The sequence below is a fragment of the Cupressus sempervirens genome, chromosome 2 (assembly GCF_028749045.1).
Source record: "Cupressus sempervirens isolate cs-2001-9-10 chromosome 2, ASM2874904v1, whole genome shotgun sequence".
NCBI lineage: Eukaryota > Viridiplantae > Streptophyta > Pinopsida > Cupressales > Cupressaceae > Cupressus > Cupressus sempervirens.
This window is the reverse complement of record NC_143119.1, coordinates 347,055,203-347,073,301: the sequence shown is the minus strand read 5'-3', so window position 1 is coordinate 347,073,301 and position 18,099 is coordinate 347,055,203. Positions and strand designations below refer to the sequence as shown.

General features: G+C 32.6%; 1 protein-coding gene across 1 annotated transcript; it reads right to left on the bottom strand.

The window, feature by feature from the left end:
• Window positions 1-2,434: 2,434 nt before the first annotated feature.
• Window positions 2,435-6,215, bottom strand: LOC149572551 (protein STRICTOSIDINE SYNTHASE-LIKE 4-like). Its single transcript, XM_089813658.1, has 6 exons — window positions 5,882-6,215; window positions 5,333-5,542; window positions 3,874-3,941; window positions 3,526-3,762; window positions 2,908-3,043; window positions 2,435-2,810 (listed from the first exon to the last, which is right to left on the bottom strand). Exons 1-6 carry the CDS (start codon window positions 6,101-6,103, stop codon window positions 2,532-2,534), a joined length of 1,152 nt encoding a protein of 383 aa, XP_089669784.1. The 5' UTR covers window positions 6,104-6,215; the 3' UTR covers window positions 2,435-2,531.
• Between the last annotated feature and the right edge of the window lie 11,884 nt (window positions 6,216-18,099).

Genomic DNA, 18,099 nt, shown 5'->3' with positions numbered 1-18,099 from the left:
AACATCTAGCTCTGCATGTTATTTAGTGCCCGGCTGGAGGAAGACTTTATCAGTTTGGATCAACAAAGTGATGAAGGAAATTTTAGTAATAGTAGAGCCCAAATCCATGACTTTCTTCTCCTTCTTACACTTCAATTCTTCAAGCAGTAGAGTAAAATTAAGGACTTGGGCCATAACAAGGAATACAAGGCAATAATGCAGCTTACAAAAAGAGAAGTTTGCATTGGAAATAAGTGTTCTAAATTATAACACAACTAGAAAAAGGTAAAGATGTGATTGATTTCTATTTTTTTAATTTCTTTTGTGTAGTGAATTATTCACAAATTTTATGTTTTATAAATTATTGACGATAATGATAAAATATGGAGAAAAGATGGACAACTCTATTCAATACTATTATTAGGCTTAGAAATTTATATTTTGGAAAAAAGAATTCCTATTTCAATATATTTATTAGTGTTAAGGTTTTCTTAGGTATTTAATTATATTATATTTAATTATAGTTCACTTGAAATGATATACTTTTAAATACAATGTTTCAATTAACAGATTTTATGTTCCTCAAAGGTTACATGTTGCAGCACCAATTATATGAAATTTATGAATAGATATCTTTTCAGATGGAATCAGAAGTTGTACAAGCATCACATGAATTTGGCTATCTATTTTAAAACTAAAACGACAATTACATTCAAGTGCTATATAAGCATTAAGCATATGCATTTTCAAATGGGATTTTCACAACTGTCAACAACAATTAAAAAAGGACGAGTAATACATTAACAATTCCGTTGAAACTAATAATATCGTTGGTGATACCTCTTCTTGGGAAGATTATTATTATTGTTTAATCATTCGAATGCAACTTGTCTTTGTGCAGCACTCCATAATATTTAATAATTGCCATCGGAAGACCAGCATCAGGCTTTTTATTGGTGCTGTTAAACTAAAGTGATTGAAGACTTAAAAATAATTATGCCGATATGAAAGTCACCAAAGTATGATGGCTTATATCTCATCATATTGAGCAAAACTTATAAAGTCCTGCTTATATTATAGGAGGATTCAGAGACAAGATTCATGAGGATTAATTCAATGTTTGGGAGACATTATTAATCCTTGAAAGATTATTAAGAAGAGAAGATGGAATACTCATACTTTAACCGACTCAAATTTATAATTGGTACAATATCTCAGACTTATCAGGCTGATTAAGGAAGTATATGTGGAGAGAGCAGAAAGACTATAGTACAATATTGCCGTATTTACATAGTCGGCAGATTAATACTTGGATACGGGTGGCAGAACAATGTTCTGGTTTCGATATCCTGAAGTGCTTCATATCTCTGTCGCCTTACTCCTCAATTCTACAGCAAACATCTTTGAATGAATATCGCATATTATAGAAAAAGGAGCGTGAACAGAACAGTGTCATTGAGAGAAGGATCGGGCCCTTCAAAACTCTTATTCAGACCTGTACATATATATGAGTCTGCCACAGAGGAGAATCTAATGTAGACCGAAACATTAACACATCACAGGAAGAGCAAGCAATCTCTGTAATGATTCTAAGCAATAGCTGGAATCTCTGAACGCATCCATCCAATTTTCTTAAACTCTGTACATTCTTTCTTTCAACACTTACAAAGTTAAGCTTTGATCTAGAAACTTGAGTGGGCCTGAACAGCGCAAGTTAATATAGAGAGCTATATTGGAATTTTATTAACAGACAAAGCACAAAAATAACAAGAATACGCATTCCTCCATTCTGAGGACTCCTTAACAGAGGCTTGTTTTGAAGCTTCAGTCCCGTTTCATTTGCCCTGACCTTTTTAAGGACGAAAATAGCTTGGCTTTGAACAAAGGAAGGGAGAAGACGATGGGAGGGCTGAGGCTGAGACTCATGTTTAATCGTAGAAGACATTTGCAGCGGTATATGATCAGGAAGAGGATTGTAAATCCAAATGTAAATGAAAATCTCCTGTTGCTCCTTATTTCCGCCGGGACGAAAAGAGAAAACAGAGAATGAGAGGTCTGACACGCAAGTGACAAAACAGATCGATAACGTGTGAAAGAGAAAAATATGCAATGAATGACGTGATTTAAAAATTGATAATTACTTACGATATTCAATCAAGATAAAATCTGGTAGATTTGACATAAAGATCAATCACCCTAATTCATGATGGGAAAATAGTTTTCTGATAAGTTTTTTTGTCGGTGTGAGACAACTTCCGGCTGGAGTGAACTCCAATGGGAAAGCCTATCGGCTAAATATGAGCGTATGATGTGTACATGCCATTTAAAATTGGTGTTAATACCTATGCTCTAGTGCTCACCTTCCCCGTTGCTCCCGTTTAAGGTGCCTCCGCAAAGATTTTCTTCGAATTGTTTGTCATCTAAGCATAATTATTTATCAAGATTTCAAAGGATCTCCACATAAAATATAAAGGCGTTCTTGTTAAAATATTTACCCAAGATAACATCTAAGATCAAATTGTTTTAATGGCCTTTTACTATAAAAAGATGATCTACTGACGGACTTCATTCAAATTCAATCGACCAAGGAATTTTGTGTTCAGGTTGCCTAAGTAGAGATATTCTCCCACCTCCATGGCAGATGTCACAAATGATATAACTTTCCCATTTGAATCATCAAACGTTTTGATAATTGTACCATCTTCTCCAACCTTTGCCACCATTGCCCAACCAGTTGTGAACCCAAACTGATTCAATAATGTTGGATATCTTGCCAATATATGTCTGAAAATGGAATATTTGAACATGAATTGTACTGCCTTGATACGCAACTGCACACATTAAGAAGTACAAATTAGTTTTCAATTTTATAGAGAGATTTTTTAGGTACCTTTAAGATAGCGATAGAAAATGAAAATTTTTAGGTACCTTTAGGATAGCTATCCAATATGAATGCCCATCTGAAGCAATATTTATGTTATCCGGGCCTCCAGGCAAATTATCCACAAGAACTTCTGTTTTCCCAGATTTCTCTCCTTTAATCCAATATTTAGGACACCTAAACCTATCCACTTACAAGAATTTATAGCTTAAATATATATAGATCAAATTAGTATTTTTCTCAAATATTTTAAACAATAAATTTTTTAATCAGATGAATTTAATAATTTGCACTCTTAATTCTCCTAGACAATCAGAATTCTAATGATCTACAATGTAGATTCAATCTTAAATATTTAGTTTTTTTTAGTAATTAGAATACATATAATCTAACTTAATGTGTCTTGATAGCTTTATATTTGATTGTATGATCAATTTTTTATCAATGTTTTCAATCATGTTCCATGTACTTGTAATCAGAATGAGTTAACTTTAAGAGAGAAAATGATCTTTGATAATAGATCATGTTCTATGATCTGTTATGAAAAATTAATCACACAGTCAAAACTAAAAGCTATCAAGAAAAGCTAGATTAATGTATGTACATACAGCCATTATAAAATAAATTATTAGAATATGCCATTATAATTATTATGTAAAACTTACTTCCAAGTCTCGCAGATAGCCACATAGTCTTCAGATGGAGGCAGGGCTACTCCATTTGCAAAGGCAAGGCCATCAAGCAGCACACTTGTCTTTTTGGTTTGTGGGTCATATTTGAGAAGGCGGCCATATGGTTCTCCTTCTAGAAAGTCCAAAATGCAACGGCTATATGGAAACTTTGTACTGGCATTTGAGAAATATAAACTTCCATCACTACCTTCCACAACTGCGTCAACAAATCTGAAAAAACCAAATCATCAAACATAGCGCTTGTTCCATGCAAGTTTTTATCTCAACAGTGAGATATTAAGTATTGAGCTTGATTAGTATAAATGAAAGCCCACAACCAACCTGATTTTTTCTCCATCGATTTTAGAAGTTATAATAGAGACTTCCTCATCACTAACTTTGAGCAGGCCCTGCAGAGTAATGAATATGTTTCCTTGTCTATTTAGATCAAACAAACATGGTGTCCCACAATATGCATATAAAGAATTTAAAGGGCATCTATTGGTCTTTTGAATAGAGTCTATACATCTGACTTGTGTTGAATTAGTTAAATTGATCTTATATATCATATAAAATAGTTTAAAATAACTGTAGCTAATTTCCTAAATAATTTGTACCGAGGAACATGTTAAGAGACTATGCTATTGGTGCCCTCTGAAGAAGAAAATGAGGGGATTCTATATGCCATTGCTCTTGTGAAAAATAACCATGAAGACCCTAAGATAATGTTGAAAGAGTGGTTTTGAAGCAGCTAGTTGATTTGGAGAGAGTCGTCTAGCATTTGCTTACAGCTGATTCCATCACTTTTAGCACAGGTTTTGTTCATGTCAAGATTAATGAGGATGCTAACAGCAAGCTAAATTAGAGATTTGCAAGATTATTTTGTTTCTATGTAAAAATGTTCCTGAATTGGAGTTTAATTGATAAAGATGACATTATCTGTAAGAGAAATTATCTTTAAGATGCATTTCAACAAGGAAGAGGATTTTCTAATTGGTTCTTTCCCCTTGAACTCTTGAACCTTCAGATATTTAATAATGTTAGAAAGAGCTGTCCCCAAATATAAATATTTACCTACAGCTGGCAGTGTGGACAGGAGAAGATGAATAGCTGAGGCAAAATGCGCAAAGACAAGGATTTCTGCTAACTTTCCTGTTTTGATTTTGTCACTCAAACTATTCTTATGAGAAATTGCAACAATATGTGGTAGATGCCTTAAAATTAACAGGGTTAATGACTTTGATCAGAATCGACTTTTGAGTGGCAAGTTATTTGTTTTCTTGCTCATTGAAGTCATGGTTTGCTTCATCATTCATTGTGGCTCTTAAGTTATGTTAAAAAACAATTGTTCTTAATCTCAATATAATCTATTATTTATTTCAATCTTTTATCTAAAAAAAATAAAAATAAAAATAATAAGGATATGATAGATAAATAGGAGATGGGTTCCTATGAATCACTATTCATGAAATATAGGTCAATGAGTTTGATCCCTTCTCTCTAGTTTTAGTCTTGATTTGATTTTTGTTTATGCTTATTTATTTATTTTTAAATATTATAATGTAGTAATCTTTGAATAGAGTTAATTGCTAGATTTTCAGCTTCCTGAGTTCACTCCTTATGAGCTCATTTATATTTCATCTTTTGACTTAATATAAAAATTCAGTTCCCTCCCAATTTATCTAATTAAAAATTCTCACATTTTAAACTTCAAAATAAAAATAAAAATAATCATAACAAATTTACTACATTCTAAACTACTAAAATGAAATCAAAACAACTGTAATAGTAGCAATCTTACCCGCTCAGGATCACAAACAATAATATGTCCACTCCTGGACACAGCGAGGCCAAGAAGACTTCCTCCCACCTTCTTCCAATCTTCCCATGATCCATTTGGATGCATTCTTTTAATCCACCCATCTTGAGTTGCAGTGTAAATCAGTCCATTCCCATCTACAGCTGAATCCTCTGGCCCCTCCAAGAAGCCTTCCCCTAATTTCTCAATAGTCTGAACACAAGGAGTTCAGATAAATCTAAGTATATAAACCATTTAACTTGAAAAACACTCTGATATCATGAATAGAATCAACCCTTTTAGCAAAATCATAGAATGGTAAGTGGGAAATGACAAGATGTATCTTATAAATTTCCAATCTATAATATTGCTATGCAATTTCTGAATCTTTTTTTATGTAAAGAAAAGCAAAGATGAGTCATCAAAATTGATGAAACAGTTTTCACCGCCAAATACGATCTAATAAGATTCAATCCAGTCAATGTTTCACAAAAAAAAAACTATTAACTAGAGCTCAAAGATTTACTATTTGTTTGTGAAAACAGTGTTTACCTGCAGAACATTGTTCTTAACGAAGTGGGCTTGAGGTTCATAATCGGACTGAAAAATGCTGGGACCAGGTGAAATTGGTGAAAAGGCTATAATTTGCAGGAGCCATGCAACGAAACATGCTGAAACAACCGTCGCTACAGTTGATGGAGTGATCCAACCCATTTCCTCTCTTTGTACGGAATCTTGTGCTTTGTTATTTGTAGAACTTACAGTAGATCGCATAATTGAAGAGCCTCTAGTGTCTGTCACTACATGTACAGGAGTTCACCAAGAGAAATGTTTTTAAATGCGAATGAACTCTACTAGGAAGAAGTAGAATATGTAATGCCAAAAGCTCATGTATTAAGATTGACATTCTTATCTTTAAAAAAAATCTACCAAAGATATCATATTCAGATGTCAATTTTATCTAAATATAATTAATCTTTGATTGACACCTCATCCTAACTTATTTATAATTATTATTGTTTATTATTACCTGTTGAAATGTCATATTCAATACTTTTGGACCTCTTCAATTATTTCTACACAGCTTTCAAACAACAAAAATATAAAACTATAGAACAAATTAATCTATTAAGATAAGAATTTATCAAGAATCTTGTCTTATTGTAGAAGAGAATGGTGGCACTAGTTATGATTTTTATTGAGAAATGCAGAATAATTATAGCCAGTGTGCTCTATTATTTTTGCAGGTTTCTACTGAGGGCATCTTTGGTTTTCTTAACATAGGTGGTGAAAGAGTGAGAATTTAGTCCAGAAAGCATGATGCTATGGTCTAGCAAATATGGAAAAGGGGGGTTTTTCTTAGTTCATTGAGAACTTGATAAGCTACACGTAATTTTTTTCTTTTCAATTTGCTATATTATGATCATAGCTAGAAGGGTTGTGATATTGTTACCAGGACTCTATAGTATTTGAGTCAAACTCATTGACCCATATTTTATGATTAAAAGTTTACACAAACCCATCTCTCATGACAATGAATAAAACACTTAGCAGTGAGACATCCTGGGAGGCCAGCCATCCTAGTACTACTCCATCTTAAGAACACTTAATTACAAAGTTTCCTTCATTGTTAAACCCATGCTACTTGCAACCCTATTTACAAAACCTTCACCATGTGTTGTGCCTTATTAACCATTCATTAGAAATCCCCCTAAGCTCATCAATTGATATGTAGGAGATGTTTTCCACAACAAGTCAAATTGTGATATTGCTATCAAGATTTAACTGTGTAGTCTTTGAGTCAAACTCATTGACCTATGTTTCATGAGTAGTGGTTTACACAAACACATCTCTCATGGAAATGAATAGAATACTTAGCACTCATTGGATCTAGGTGATGCTCACAAAGGTGAAGCATCGAGACTTCTTGGGAGGTCACCCATCCTAGCACTACTCTAGACCAAACACACTTAACTATATAGTTTCCTCCATTGTTAAATCTACTCTACTTGCAACCCCATTGGTAAAACCTTCACCAAGTGTTATGCCTTATGAACCATTCATAAGAAAACACCTTGAGCTCATCAATTGAGAAATAGGAGGTTTTTCCCACAACAAGTCAAATTGTGATATTGCTATTAGGATTTAACTATGTAGTTTTTGCATCAAACTCATTGACCCATATTTAATGAGTAGTGATTTACACAAACCCATCTCTGGTGATGATGAATAGAACACTTAACACCCATTGAATCAAAAAATGCATAGTTAAATCTTGATAGAAATATCAAAATTTGACTTATTGTGATGAACATCTCCTACTTATTGCTCCACTTTGAAGTCAATGAAGATGTTATTGCAAAGGTCACTGGATGACTAGAAGGAAATGGTGGAATTAGAGCCAAGTTTTAGACATAGAGAGCTTGAATCAATTCTCTGTCGAGATGAATTCCCTATAAAAATGTATAGGGTTATGAAAGCGCCAAACTTTGAACCCTAGAATGAGACATGTCTTATGGTCATGAAGCATTTCACTATTAGAAGGTTGAAGGTCGTTTCCTATCATCACATGCCTACAATGAATCATTTTCATAATAAGATTTTAATTTCCTTCTCGCTCTTTTTGTTGAACTCTCTTGAGAACTCTAGTAAAGAGATTTTTTTATATTATCAAAATCCAAGCTAAAAGACCAAATTCACTCCACATGGGGCTTATTTTTCATCTCAACCACTTCTACCTTACTCTCTAGCCTCCACATAAAATTGTGGTCTATGAAGTCCCTTTGCCTCAATCTCTAATCTTTACAAGTATCATTGATTTTCCTAGATTTAATAGGAAGAAATGCCTACAAAACTCTAGCCTTAAAGGTGGTTCATGTTAACCTAGCCAAAAATCCATACACTCTACTTTTACAATAGAACCCACTATTAAGATTGAAACCATTGATTAAAAAGAAAAAATAAACTCTTTTCAAGTTGATAGGGAAAATCAAAGATTAAGAAAGCCAACTATCTTATCCATGAAGTGGTGGAAGAAACAAGCACCCATAGGAACTCATGCTAGATTGTCACTCATTTTCCTATAAATTCAAATACAAGGAGGCCTAGGGTTATGATGTTGAAGAGAATGAAGACCTCAAGAAGGAAAATAATAAAGATAATACTAGAGTGAAGACAATGGTGATAAGTTTATACACTAAGATTTGGCTTGATAAATTAATTAAATATTTATTATTTAATTTACGATATATTCCTTTATTACTAAATAAATTCTTTAATTTAATTTTTTTAATTTCACAAGTAGTCCATTCTTCTTATTCAAAGTCTTCTAATTAATAATATTAAGGGATTTAATTAGTTAATCATATATTTACCTTACAACTAAGTTCTCATCTTCCACCTCACTTGTCCAAGTTCCTTGACACAGCACTTTTGCTAGAATAATTGATTTATTTTAATTATTAAATGACCCTATTTTCCCTCACCAATAAACCCTACTTCTAAGGGGTCAAGAAGGGGTATGTGGGCTTATGAGACTATGTCCCATGAACATAAGTCCTTAATACACCTAGTCCATGCCACCTCTCCTATCATTTTGGAGATTCTTTTAGGCACCTCATGTGGTCAAATGTGACTCATGAGACACTTATAAAAAGATTCCCCATGAAGAATGAGTCTCTGCATCTTATTCTGAGTGCTCTTTGTGAGACACTTGACATGTGTCTTTCCCTTCCACATTCTTCCTATCCTTTCTCTCACATTCCAACTTAATCCATATTTATCTCAACCTCTCCAACAAATTCAATGTTAATAATTGGTCTTTCCAACTTTTAATCTCCATTGTTAGATCTTTCCACCTAGGCTTGAGGATGCTAAAAGCTATAAAAGGAGACACATTTCTCTCATTCAAGATAATTAGCAATCTTGTGAATTTTTAGCAATATTAAGAACTCTAATAAACTAGGTGCATTTTATCATTCTAAGAATTTGAGATAATTTGAGAGCATTGTGGGATCATTTAGGATTGCAATATCCATCTTCATCCATCAATTATCTTGCATTATCTATTTTCATTACAAACTTGGAGCATTTTAGAAATTGTCCTAGATATGCATTTCATATGCACTATCTCCACACTTTGAAGACATCTTGGAAGAGGAAAATTTCAAAATCTAGGATCTCAAAACAATGATTTCAAAGTTTTAGATGGGGGGGGGGGGGGGGGGGGGTGGGGGGGGGGGGGGGGGTGGGGCGCTGGGGCGCGGTGGGGTTGTTGGGTGAAATAGTTATAATTAATTATCCTACAGGCCTTAAAAACACTTTTCACCAAATTAAACTTCTTAAACTTTCAAATCATTAACTTAGTAACCCAATCTAGCATTATAATTCAAACTAGTATAAACTTTGCATCGGATTGTCAACTTAATATACCTTACTATAACCCAATCTAGCATTATAATTCAAACTGATATAAACTTTGCATCAGATTGTCAACTTAATATACCTTACTATACCTTTTATCTAAATAATCATTCAACTTATATTGAGTTACAAATTAAATAATTAAAATGAAATAAACATGCAAAATAATAAGTATTCATAGATTTTGACACAAGTATTTAACATGGAAACCCTGTAAAGAGAAAAATCACCTGGGAACTAGTAGCCCAAATAGTTTCACTCTTTTAAAGTGAGCTTTGTTAGGAGCCAACCTTGTTAAAGGTTACATGCACTATTTTAATGTGACCTTGTTAGAGGATTTACACCAAAGATCATCTAAACCTTATCACTCCTTGACATTTCTAAAGAGTAGGCTACTCTAAAGGACTTACAAAAAATTACTATTAAATATTACCATATAGAATTTCAAATGATTGTCAAGTTTTTTCGGTTAAGAGAGTTTTTTGCTACAATGGTAAGAAAGTAATAACGAAATGATCTATTAGGTTTTAGCACTACCTTGCTTGCTCAAATTTTCACTTCACTCAATTTCTTTCTTCTAATCCCTTTTTGGTTGATTCACATACTTCACACTTCAAATTAGCACTTCCTTTACTTGATCTTCACAATACTATTCTTCTTGGTTCACCTTATTCCTTCATTAACTTGATCAACTTGAGTCAAAAACATCCACAATAATAAACATCATGTGTCATCCCTTCAATAGAATTTTTTTTTTGTTCCTCTAGAATATTCTAGGTTTTACTACTTAATCATAATTTTTAGATCTTCATCAGGTTCAGGTTCATTGAGTTTAGACACTTAGGAAATAGACTTCCATCTTGAACTTTGTGTTCTATTTCAAATTTATAAATCTACTTCATTAGATCTTCTTTGAATTTCTCTAACTGTTGAACTTTTAACTAACTTCATCCTTATCCTTTAAACTCCTTGAACATTCTTAATTTTCATCAAATGTTGGCTTTAGAATCTTTTCTAAACTTGTTCTTTCTATCTAAGCTCAGTGAAAATTATATCTTGCTTCATGATCAATACTAGACTCGATTAACACTAAACTTTCTTGTTAACACTATGTATTATTCACTTTCTTATCATGTAATTAGTGATAACTATAGTAACACAATTAATATTGTAATTCTTTCATTCAATGAACAAACTATCTTGTTTATACATGATTCTAGCACTTAATCAAATCATGTAAACCAATCAAAACAATATTATATTGTTAGAGTCTAACTCATTCTAGTACCCATTCAATACCATTCATGTATCAACACTTATATCACTATACAAGTTATTCAAATCCTCTTCATCAATCAAATAATATGACACTCTACTAAATTAACATAATGTATAACTAATTAAGTCTTGACATCAATGACAACATAAATATTGATATGACTTGTTCACATACATTAACAACATTATCAGTTGGGGCTAACAATCTCCCCCTTTGGCATTGATGGCAATACATAAACATATAAGATATCACAATACATAATATTACATCATGAAATATCAAATACAAACACATCTTCAGCTTTTTTACTTCATTTTGGTTCTCCATAATAGGTTCAACATTAGGTTCTTCAATTTGACGATTTCTCCCCCTTTGGATGTACTTCATATTTCAATAACATCTTCAGCTTTTAATTACTCTATTTTGACTCATTTCTTCATTCAATACTTCATTACTTACTCATCTCCATTATTAGTTCATCTCCCCATTTACTTAATCATCTCTCTTATTTCTTCTCTCCTCCTTTAACAATATTTCCAAAGGTAACTATAAGTTCTAGTGAGAAACTTATAAACCTTGTAGTGATACCTTGTACCTTGCATTCACTTATTTCGTCAGCCTCATTATAGTTGCTTTTACAATTTCAAGAGACAATCCCTAGAAAGGGGACTCTTGTATCATCTCTAGAAAGATATATCTAATCATCCATGAATTGAATCAATATGCATACTTTCTTAGTGAATCCTGGATAGGGGAAAGACCCCTAACTTACTTATCAGATACTCAATAGAATCCTTAAGCAATAGATTTGCAAATATATCTGCAATTTGCTCCTTAGAATTCACATATCAATCTTACTTTCTTCTCTTGTACTTTCTCCCTCAAGTAATGATACTTGATAGATATATTCTTGGTTTTTGCATGCATCACTTGATTCTTAGATATGTTTATTTCACTTTTGTTATCACAGTGGATAGTAATAGGCTCGATAACTTCTTCTTGCATTCCTTACAATAGTTTCTTAATCCAAACAATTTGTGAGAAATTTATAAAAAGAACATCATACTCAACTTCAAGTGTACACTAAGATATACATCTATGTTTCTTGCTCAATCATGTAATAATTCTTATATACATCTATGTTTCTTGCTCAATCATGTAATAATTCTTTCTTCTAAAAATAAAGCTCCACCACTAGTATCTTTTCTATTATCAACTTTTCCAAATTAATCAACATCCGTGTAAACTCTAAGCTCAAAATCATCTTATTTATTCTACCATAATCCATAGTCTTATGTTCATTTTAGGTAGCTAAATATCCTTTTAATTGCAGTCATGTGTGTATCCTTAGGTTTAGACTAAAATCTTGCAACAATACCAACTACATGTGCAATACCAGATCTACTATGTACACCATATTTTAACTTTCCAATCATGGATTTGTATCGTGTCTCATTCATTTCAATAGTATTATCTTTCTTAGATAATTTGCATTGGGTGACCATAGGCATGCCAACTAGGCTTGACTCATCCATACCAAATGTCTTTAAGATCTCCTAATGTACTTAGACTGAGTCACATGCATACTACCTTCTTTTTGATGAACTTGTAAACCAATGAAAAACTTAACTCACCAAACTAAGCCATATTAAACTCTTTAGTGATTTGATCAGAAAATTATTTTCCTAGAAAGAAATTACCACCAAATATTATATCATCTATAAATATTTCAGCAACTAGTACCCTATTTTTAGCTTCACTTTTCAAGTACAAGTTATTGTTCTCACTTGTTTTAAAAAATCCAATCTTGATCAAATATGAATGCAACCTTTCATACCACACTCTCTGTGCTTTCTTTAGTCCATGCAATTCTTTGTTAAATTTTCATATCAGGTGCTTCTGATTTGGCTTTACAAATCCTTTAGATTATTCAATGTATACCTCTTCATTGAGTATTCCTTTAAAAAATGTAGACTTAAAATCCATTTGATGGACATTGAAGTTTTTGTATGTTGCGTATGCAAATAGTATCTTGACTCCTTCCAATCTTGCTACAGGGGCAAAGATCTCGCCATAATCAATACCTTCTTCTTGAGCATAACCTTTCAAAATCATTTGGTATTGTTCCTCATAACTTCTTTACTCTCATTCAATTTGTTCCTGAAAATCCATTTGGTTCCAATTACATTCTTGTTTGTGGGTCGCGACACCAATATCCATGCATTTTTTTCTCAATTTGGTCTTTCTCTTCATTCATGACATTGATCTAATCTTCATAATAAAGTGCATCTTCATATAGTTCTTGGATAAAATTCAACAATCAAACATATATTATCCTTCAACTTACTTCTATTCATGAATCCAACACTCTTATCTCCAATGATTTGTTTTGGTGAATGGTTACTTCTCACGTACTTTACTAGGACATGTTCAACTTTGTGATCTCCAACTTTATCATTGCTTTGTTGGGGATCAGCATAATACTCTTGTCTTGTCTATGGCTTGGTTAGTGCGGGTTGTTTCTTGGTGTCTTTCTATTATTTCTTGGGTACAATACTAGGTTCATCTCTATATACATATATAAACTTGTTGTAGTCACCGGGTTCCTTTTTTCTCTTCTCATTGTTCTTATCTAATAAACTCATCCGTTCTAACATTTGAACTTTCCATCATTACATCAGTTAGTTGAATTATTCAAACATTTGTAAGCCTTCATACTAGTAGAGTAACTTAAGAATATGCCTTCATCACCTTTTGAATCAAACTTTCCATTTCTTGCATCTTTATGAATATAAAACTTACAAATATTTTTTAAGTAACTTACATTCAGGGTATGACCATATCATAGTTCATACAATTTCTATCTTGTCCCTTTCTTCAAATGAACTTAACTAAGAGTATATACAACAATGCTCATAGATGCTTTCTAGAATATTTGTGCAACTACCTTTTTAATTTTAATTAGCAATGTTCTAGCACAATCAACCTATTTCTTCTTTATGCAATATCATTCTAATGTGGTGTCCTCAATGCAAATAGTTGTCTTCTAATTCCATTCTCAACACACAAGTTAGTGAATTAAATGGGCCTAAACTCACCATCTCTATCTAATCCCAGACATTGTTATTTTTTACCAGTTTCTTTTTCAACTCTAGCTTTAAACCACTTGAACATTTAAAAATCATCAGATTTTAGCTTCAAAAACATAATTGTCATCATTCTAGAATAATCATCAACAAACACTATGAAATACCCATCTTCATAGTAGCTCTCAACTCTCATTGGACCACACAAATCAATATGAACTTTTTGAAGAAAATTATTTGATTGTATATTGTTATTGATATTACACAAATGCCACGTTGCCAATAGTAATCAAGCTTAGAAGACTCCAGTATCAGTTGAGCAAGATTCAGAAGGAACCAAGTCCAAAGATCTAGTGTAAACTGAGTTAGGTTGGTCAATGAAGGATTCCTCTATAAATGGATTCAGGGCATTTACCAAAGGAACCAAGTGTTAACTGAGTGACTCAATTTCAATTTCAATTGAGTGACAACAGAAAGTTTCAGTGTCAACTGATTGATAGAAAAATCTCTTTGTCAGTTATGTAATTATTGCTAGCCAACCTAGTGGATATTAATTATTTATTTGAAAAGGTATTCAAGATGACTTGACATTGGGTTTCATATATATGAAAGGTCAAGTTATGGATTAAATATATGGAAGTAATGAAGATGATAATAAGATGTGAATTAAAAGGGATATTCAATTAAAGGTAAAGTATCCAAGGAGCTACAAAGAATACTTTGATCAGGGAGGATCTAGAGGATAAGTTAGAACAATGATCTAAATCTATAAATCAGTTACTTCATCAATCAGGTCAATCATTGTTACTCTCTAATAATTGTAGTGGTGAAGAAATCTCTTAATAGAGTTGACTTAATAGTCATTTTGTAAATCCTCTAGGAAGGTGACATTTCTAGATTGAATTGTCTTGAAGACTTCTAGCAAGGCCACTCCTAATAGGGTGATTCAAATCCTTTAACAAGGTCACACCTATCAATGTATTTTGTAACCTTTAATAGGGTTGGCTCCTAATAGGGGTCACTTTAGAAGAGTGAAAAGTTGCAACTAGTTGCATTAGTGATTTTTCCAAATTGGGTTTCCACATTAAATCTTGGTGTCTCATGTGTTCATGTTATTTTTTTACTACTTTATCTTTTTGAAACTAAGTTACTAAAGGTTAATACACATCAATATCTTAAGATTTCTTTGTTAACTAATTTACAATAGCTATCTAGTTCTAACCGAATAGTATAAGGATTTAGCTTAGTAAGAAGTTTGTATTGACATCTAAGGGATTTGGAACTATTTTAATGGTAACTAATTTACCCCCCTCTTAGTTACTCCTTGTATATTTCCAACAATTGGTATCAAAGAATTTGGTGCTTGCAGGAAAGGTTTCAAAGACCTAAGCTAAAGATCAAAGATGTCTTATAGAAGAGAGATCCCCAAGATTAATAGAGAGAACTTTTCAACATGGTAGGAACTGATGAAGCTACATCTGGGAACCATTGGAGATACAAGTCTACACTTATTAGAGAATTAGTATGTGGCACCCCCAAATCCTTTAACTCTGGATCAGATGGTGGACATGAAGAATCACAACACAATGATGATTGATATTGCTACTTCTCTCAACTACTCTGAATTTGATGAAGTCAAATATTTCCCTACTTCCTATGACATGTGGAAAAAGCTAGAAAAGATCTATGGAGGAGATGATAACATGAAAAGAGCCAAAGTAGAAAGTCTAAGAGGCTAGTTTGATTAGATAAAGATGAAAAAAGATGAGAACATTGTAAAATATAGTAAAATAATCAAAGCAAGTGTAATTTCAATCAGAGTTGTAGGAGGAAAGATAGATGATAGTACAATAGTCAACAAGGTATTAAGATCCCTTCTTCCTATTTATGTAATTAAAGTTTTAGATATTCAAGAGATGAGATGTGATCCAAAAAATGATATAACTTTGGATGCACTAGTGGGAAGATTGATATCTTTTGAGTTGGATAACTTTGATAACTATCTTCCCAACACTAACAATGTAGAATCAACATTCAGAGCCAAACTAACTCTTGGTAGAAAGGGAGCAAATCCAAAAGGAAAATAGATTAACAATAAAGAAGATGTTGATTCAGATGATGACCTTGAAGTTATTGAAGCCCTGATTGCAAGAAGGTTGCCAAAAGGCAAAGGTAAATAGAAAGGAAAAATTCCATTGATTTGTTTCTCTTGTGAAGAAGTTGGTCACATTGCTGTAAGGTGTCCAAACAAAGAAAAAAAAGATGACAGAAAATTCAGCAAGTACAAAGGCAAAAAAGATTCAAGAGCTACAAAGACAAAGGTAAGAAATTTTGTTATATTGCTAAAGATTCTGACAGTGATGATGAAGATGAAATGAAATATATTGATGTTAAGGATGAATTAGATGATGAAGAAAGTGAAAAGATGACACTTATTTCTCATGTTAGCAAGAAAAATACATGGATAATAGATAGTGGTTACTCTCATCACATGATTGGTGACAAAACTAAGTTTGAACACTATGATGGTGGAAGTGTTAGATATGGAAACAATGAGCCATGTTATGTGAAAGGAAAGGGATGTATTGCATTAACTGGTGGACTCAAATGTGATAATGCTTACTAGGTTGAAGGACTAAGAAACAATCTTCTGAGTGTGGCACAATTAAACAATATTGAATACAAGGTAGAATTCATGAATGGGAAAGCCAAGTTCCTGGGTGGTGAGGGAAAGCCAAGTTGCTAGATTGTAAAGAAAACCTAGTTGAAACTAGAAATTAGACTAAAGATAATCTATTTTATCTAGATCTTACTAAAAGTTCATGCTTTTTGGCATGAGTAGAGGGAAGTTGGCTATGACATAAAAGAATGTGTCATGTAAATTTTGATGATTTGGTTACCATGACTAAGAAAAAAAAGAGTAAGAAGCATTCCAATACAGGAGAAACCTAGAATTGCCATATGCAAACAATGTCAGATTGGAAAAATGGGTAAGACTAGCTTCAAAAGTAAAAACTACAATTCTGAAGAAGTCTTGGAACTAGTTCATATAGATCTTCGTGGACCAATAGGTATAGAAAGCTATAGTGGAGACAAATATTTTATTTTGCTTTTTTTATGACTACTCTAGGATGATAATAGTAATGTACTTGAAAGACAAATTTGAATCTTTTCAAAAATTCAAGTGGCATCTAGCTAGAGTTGAAAAAGAAACATGAAAGAATATAAAATGCCTAAGGTCAAATAGAGGAGGATAATTCATTTCTAATGAATTCAATGAGTTCTATAATGAATCATGAATCAAAAGACAAGTATCTACACCTAGTACAATTTAGCAGAATGGAATAATAGAAAGAAGGAATAGATCCATCATGAATTGTGCAAGAACATTGATGTTAGAGAAGAATGTTGAAAGAAAATACTAGAAAGAAGCAATTATCACAACAATTCACCCCTTGAACCGAGCTCAACTGAAGAAAGGCACAAATCAAACACCTTATGAATTATGGTATGGCTATAAACCTAATGTCTATTATTTCAAAGTATTTGGAAGAAAATGTTATATCTTAAAAGAGACAAGGAAAGGAAAATTTGATGCAAAAAGTGATGAAGACATATTCCTAGGCTACTCCAACAAGAGCAAGGCATATAAATGTTTGAATCTTACTACTCACAAGGTTAAAGAAAGTATACATGTAAAAATTGATGAGTTTGTAGAAAAGAGTGAAGAACAAAGTAGAAAGGAACCTAATGATTACAGAAACTTTGTTTACATTGAGCCTGATACTTTACCTAGGGTTCAAGGAAATGTGATTGGACCTCAGGTGATTGAACCACCCAAGTCACCTATGTCTATAGTGTTAACCTCATAATGGTTTTTGACACTTGAGTGCCAATACACTTAACCACTTTCTATATTGGAGCCGAGTACACCATGTATGCTAAGCCACAACATGAGCCGAGTTAGGAAAGACTTCAGGTGC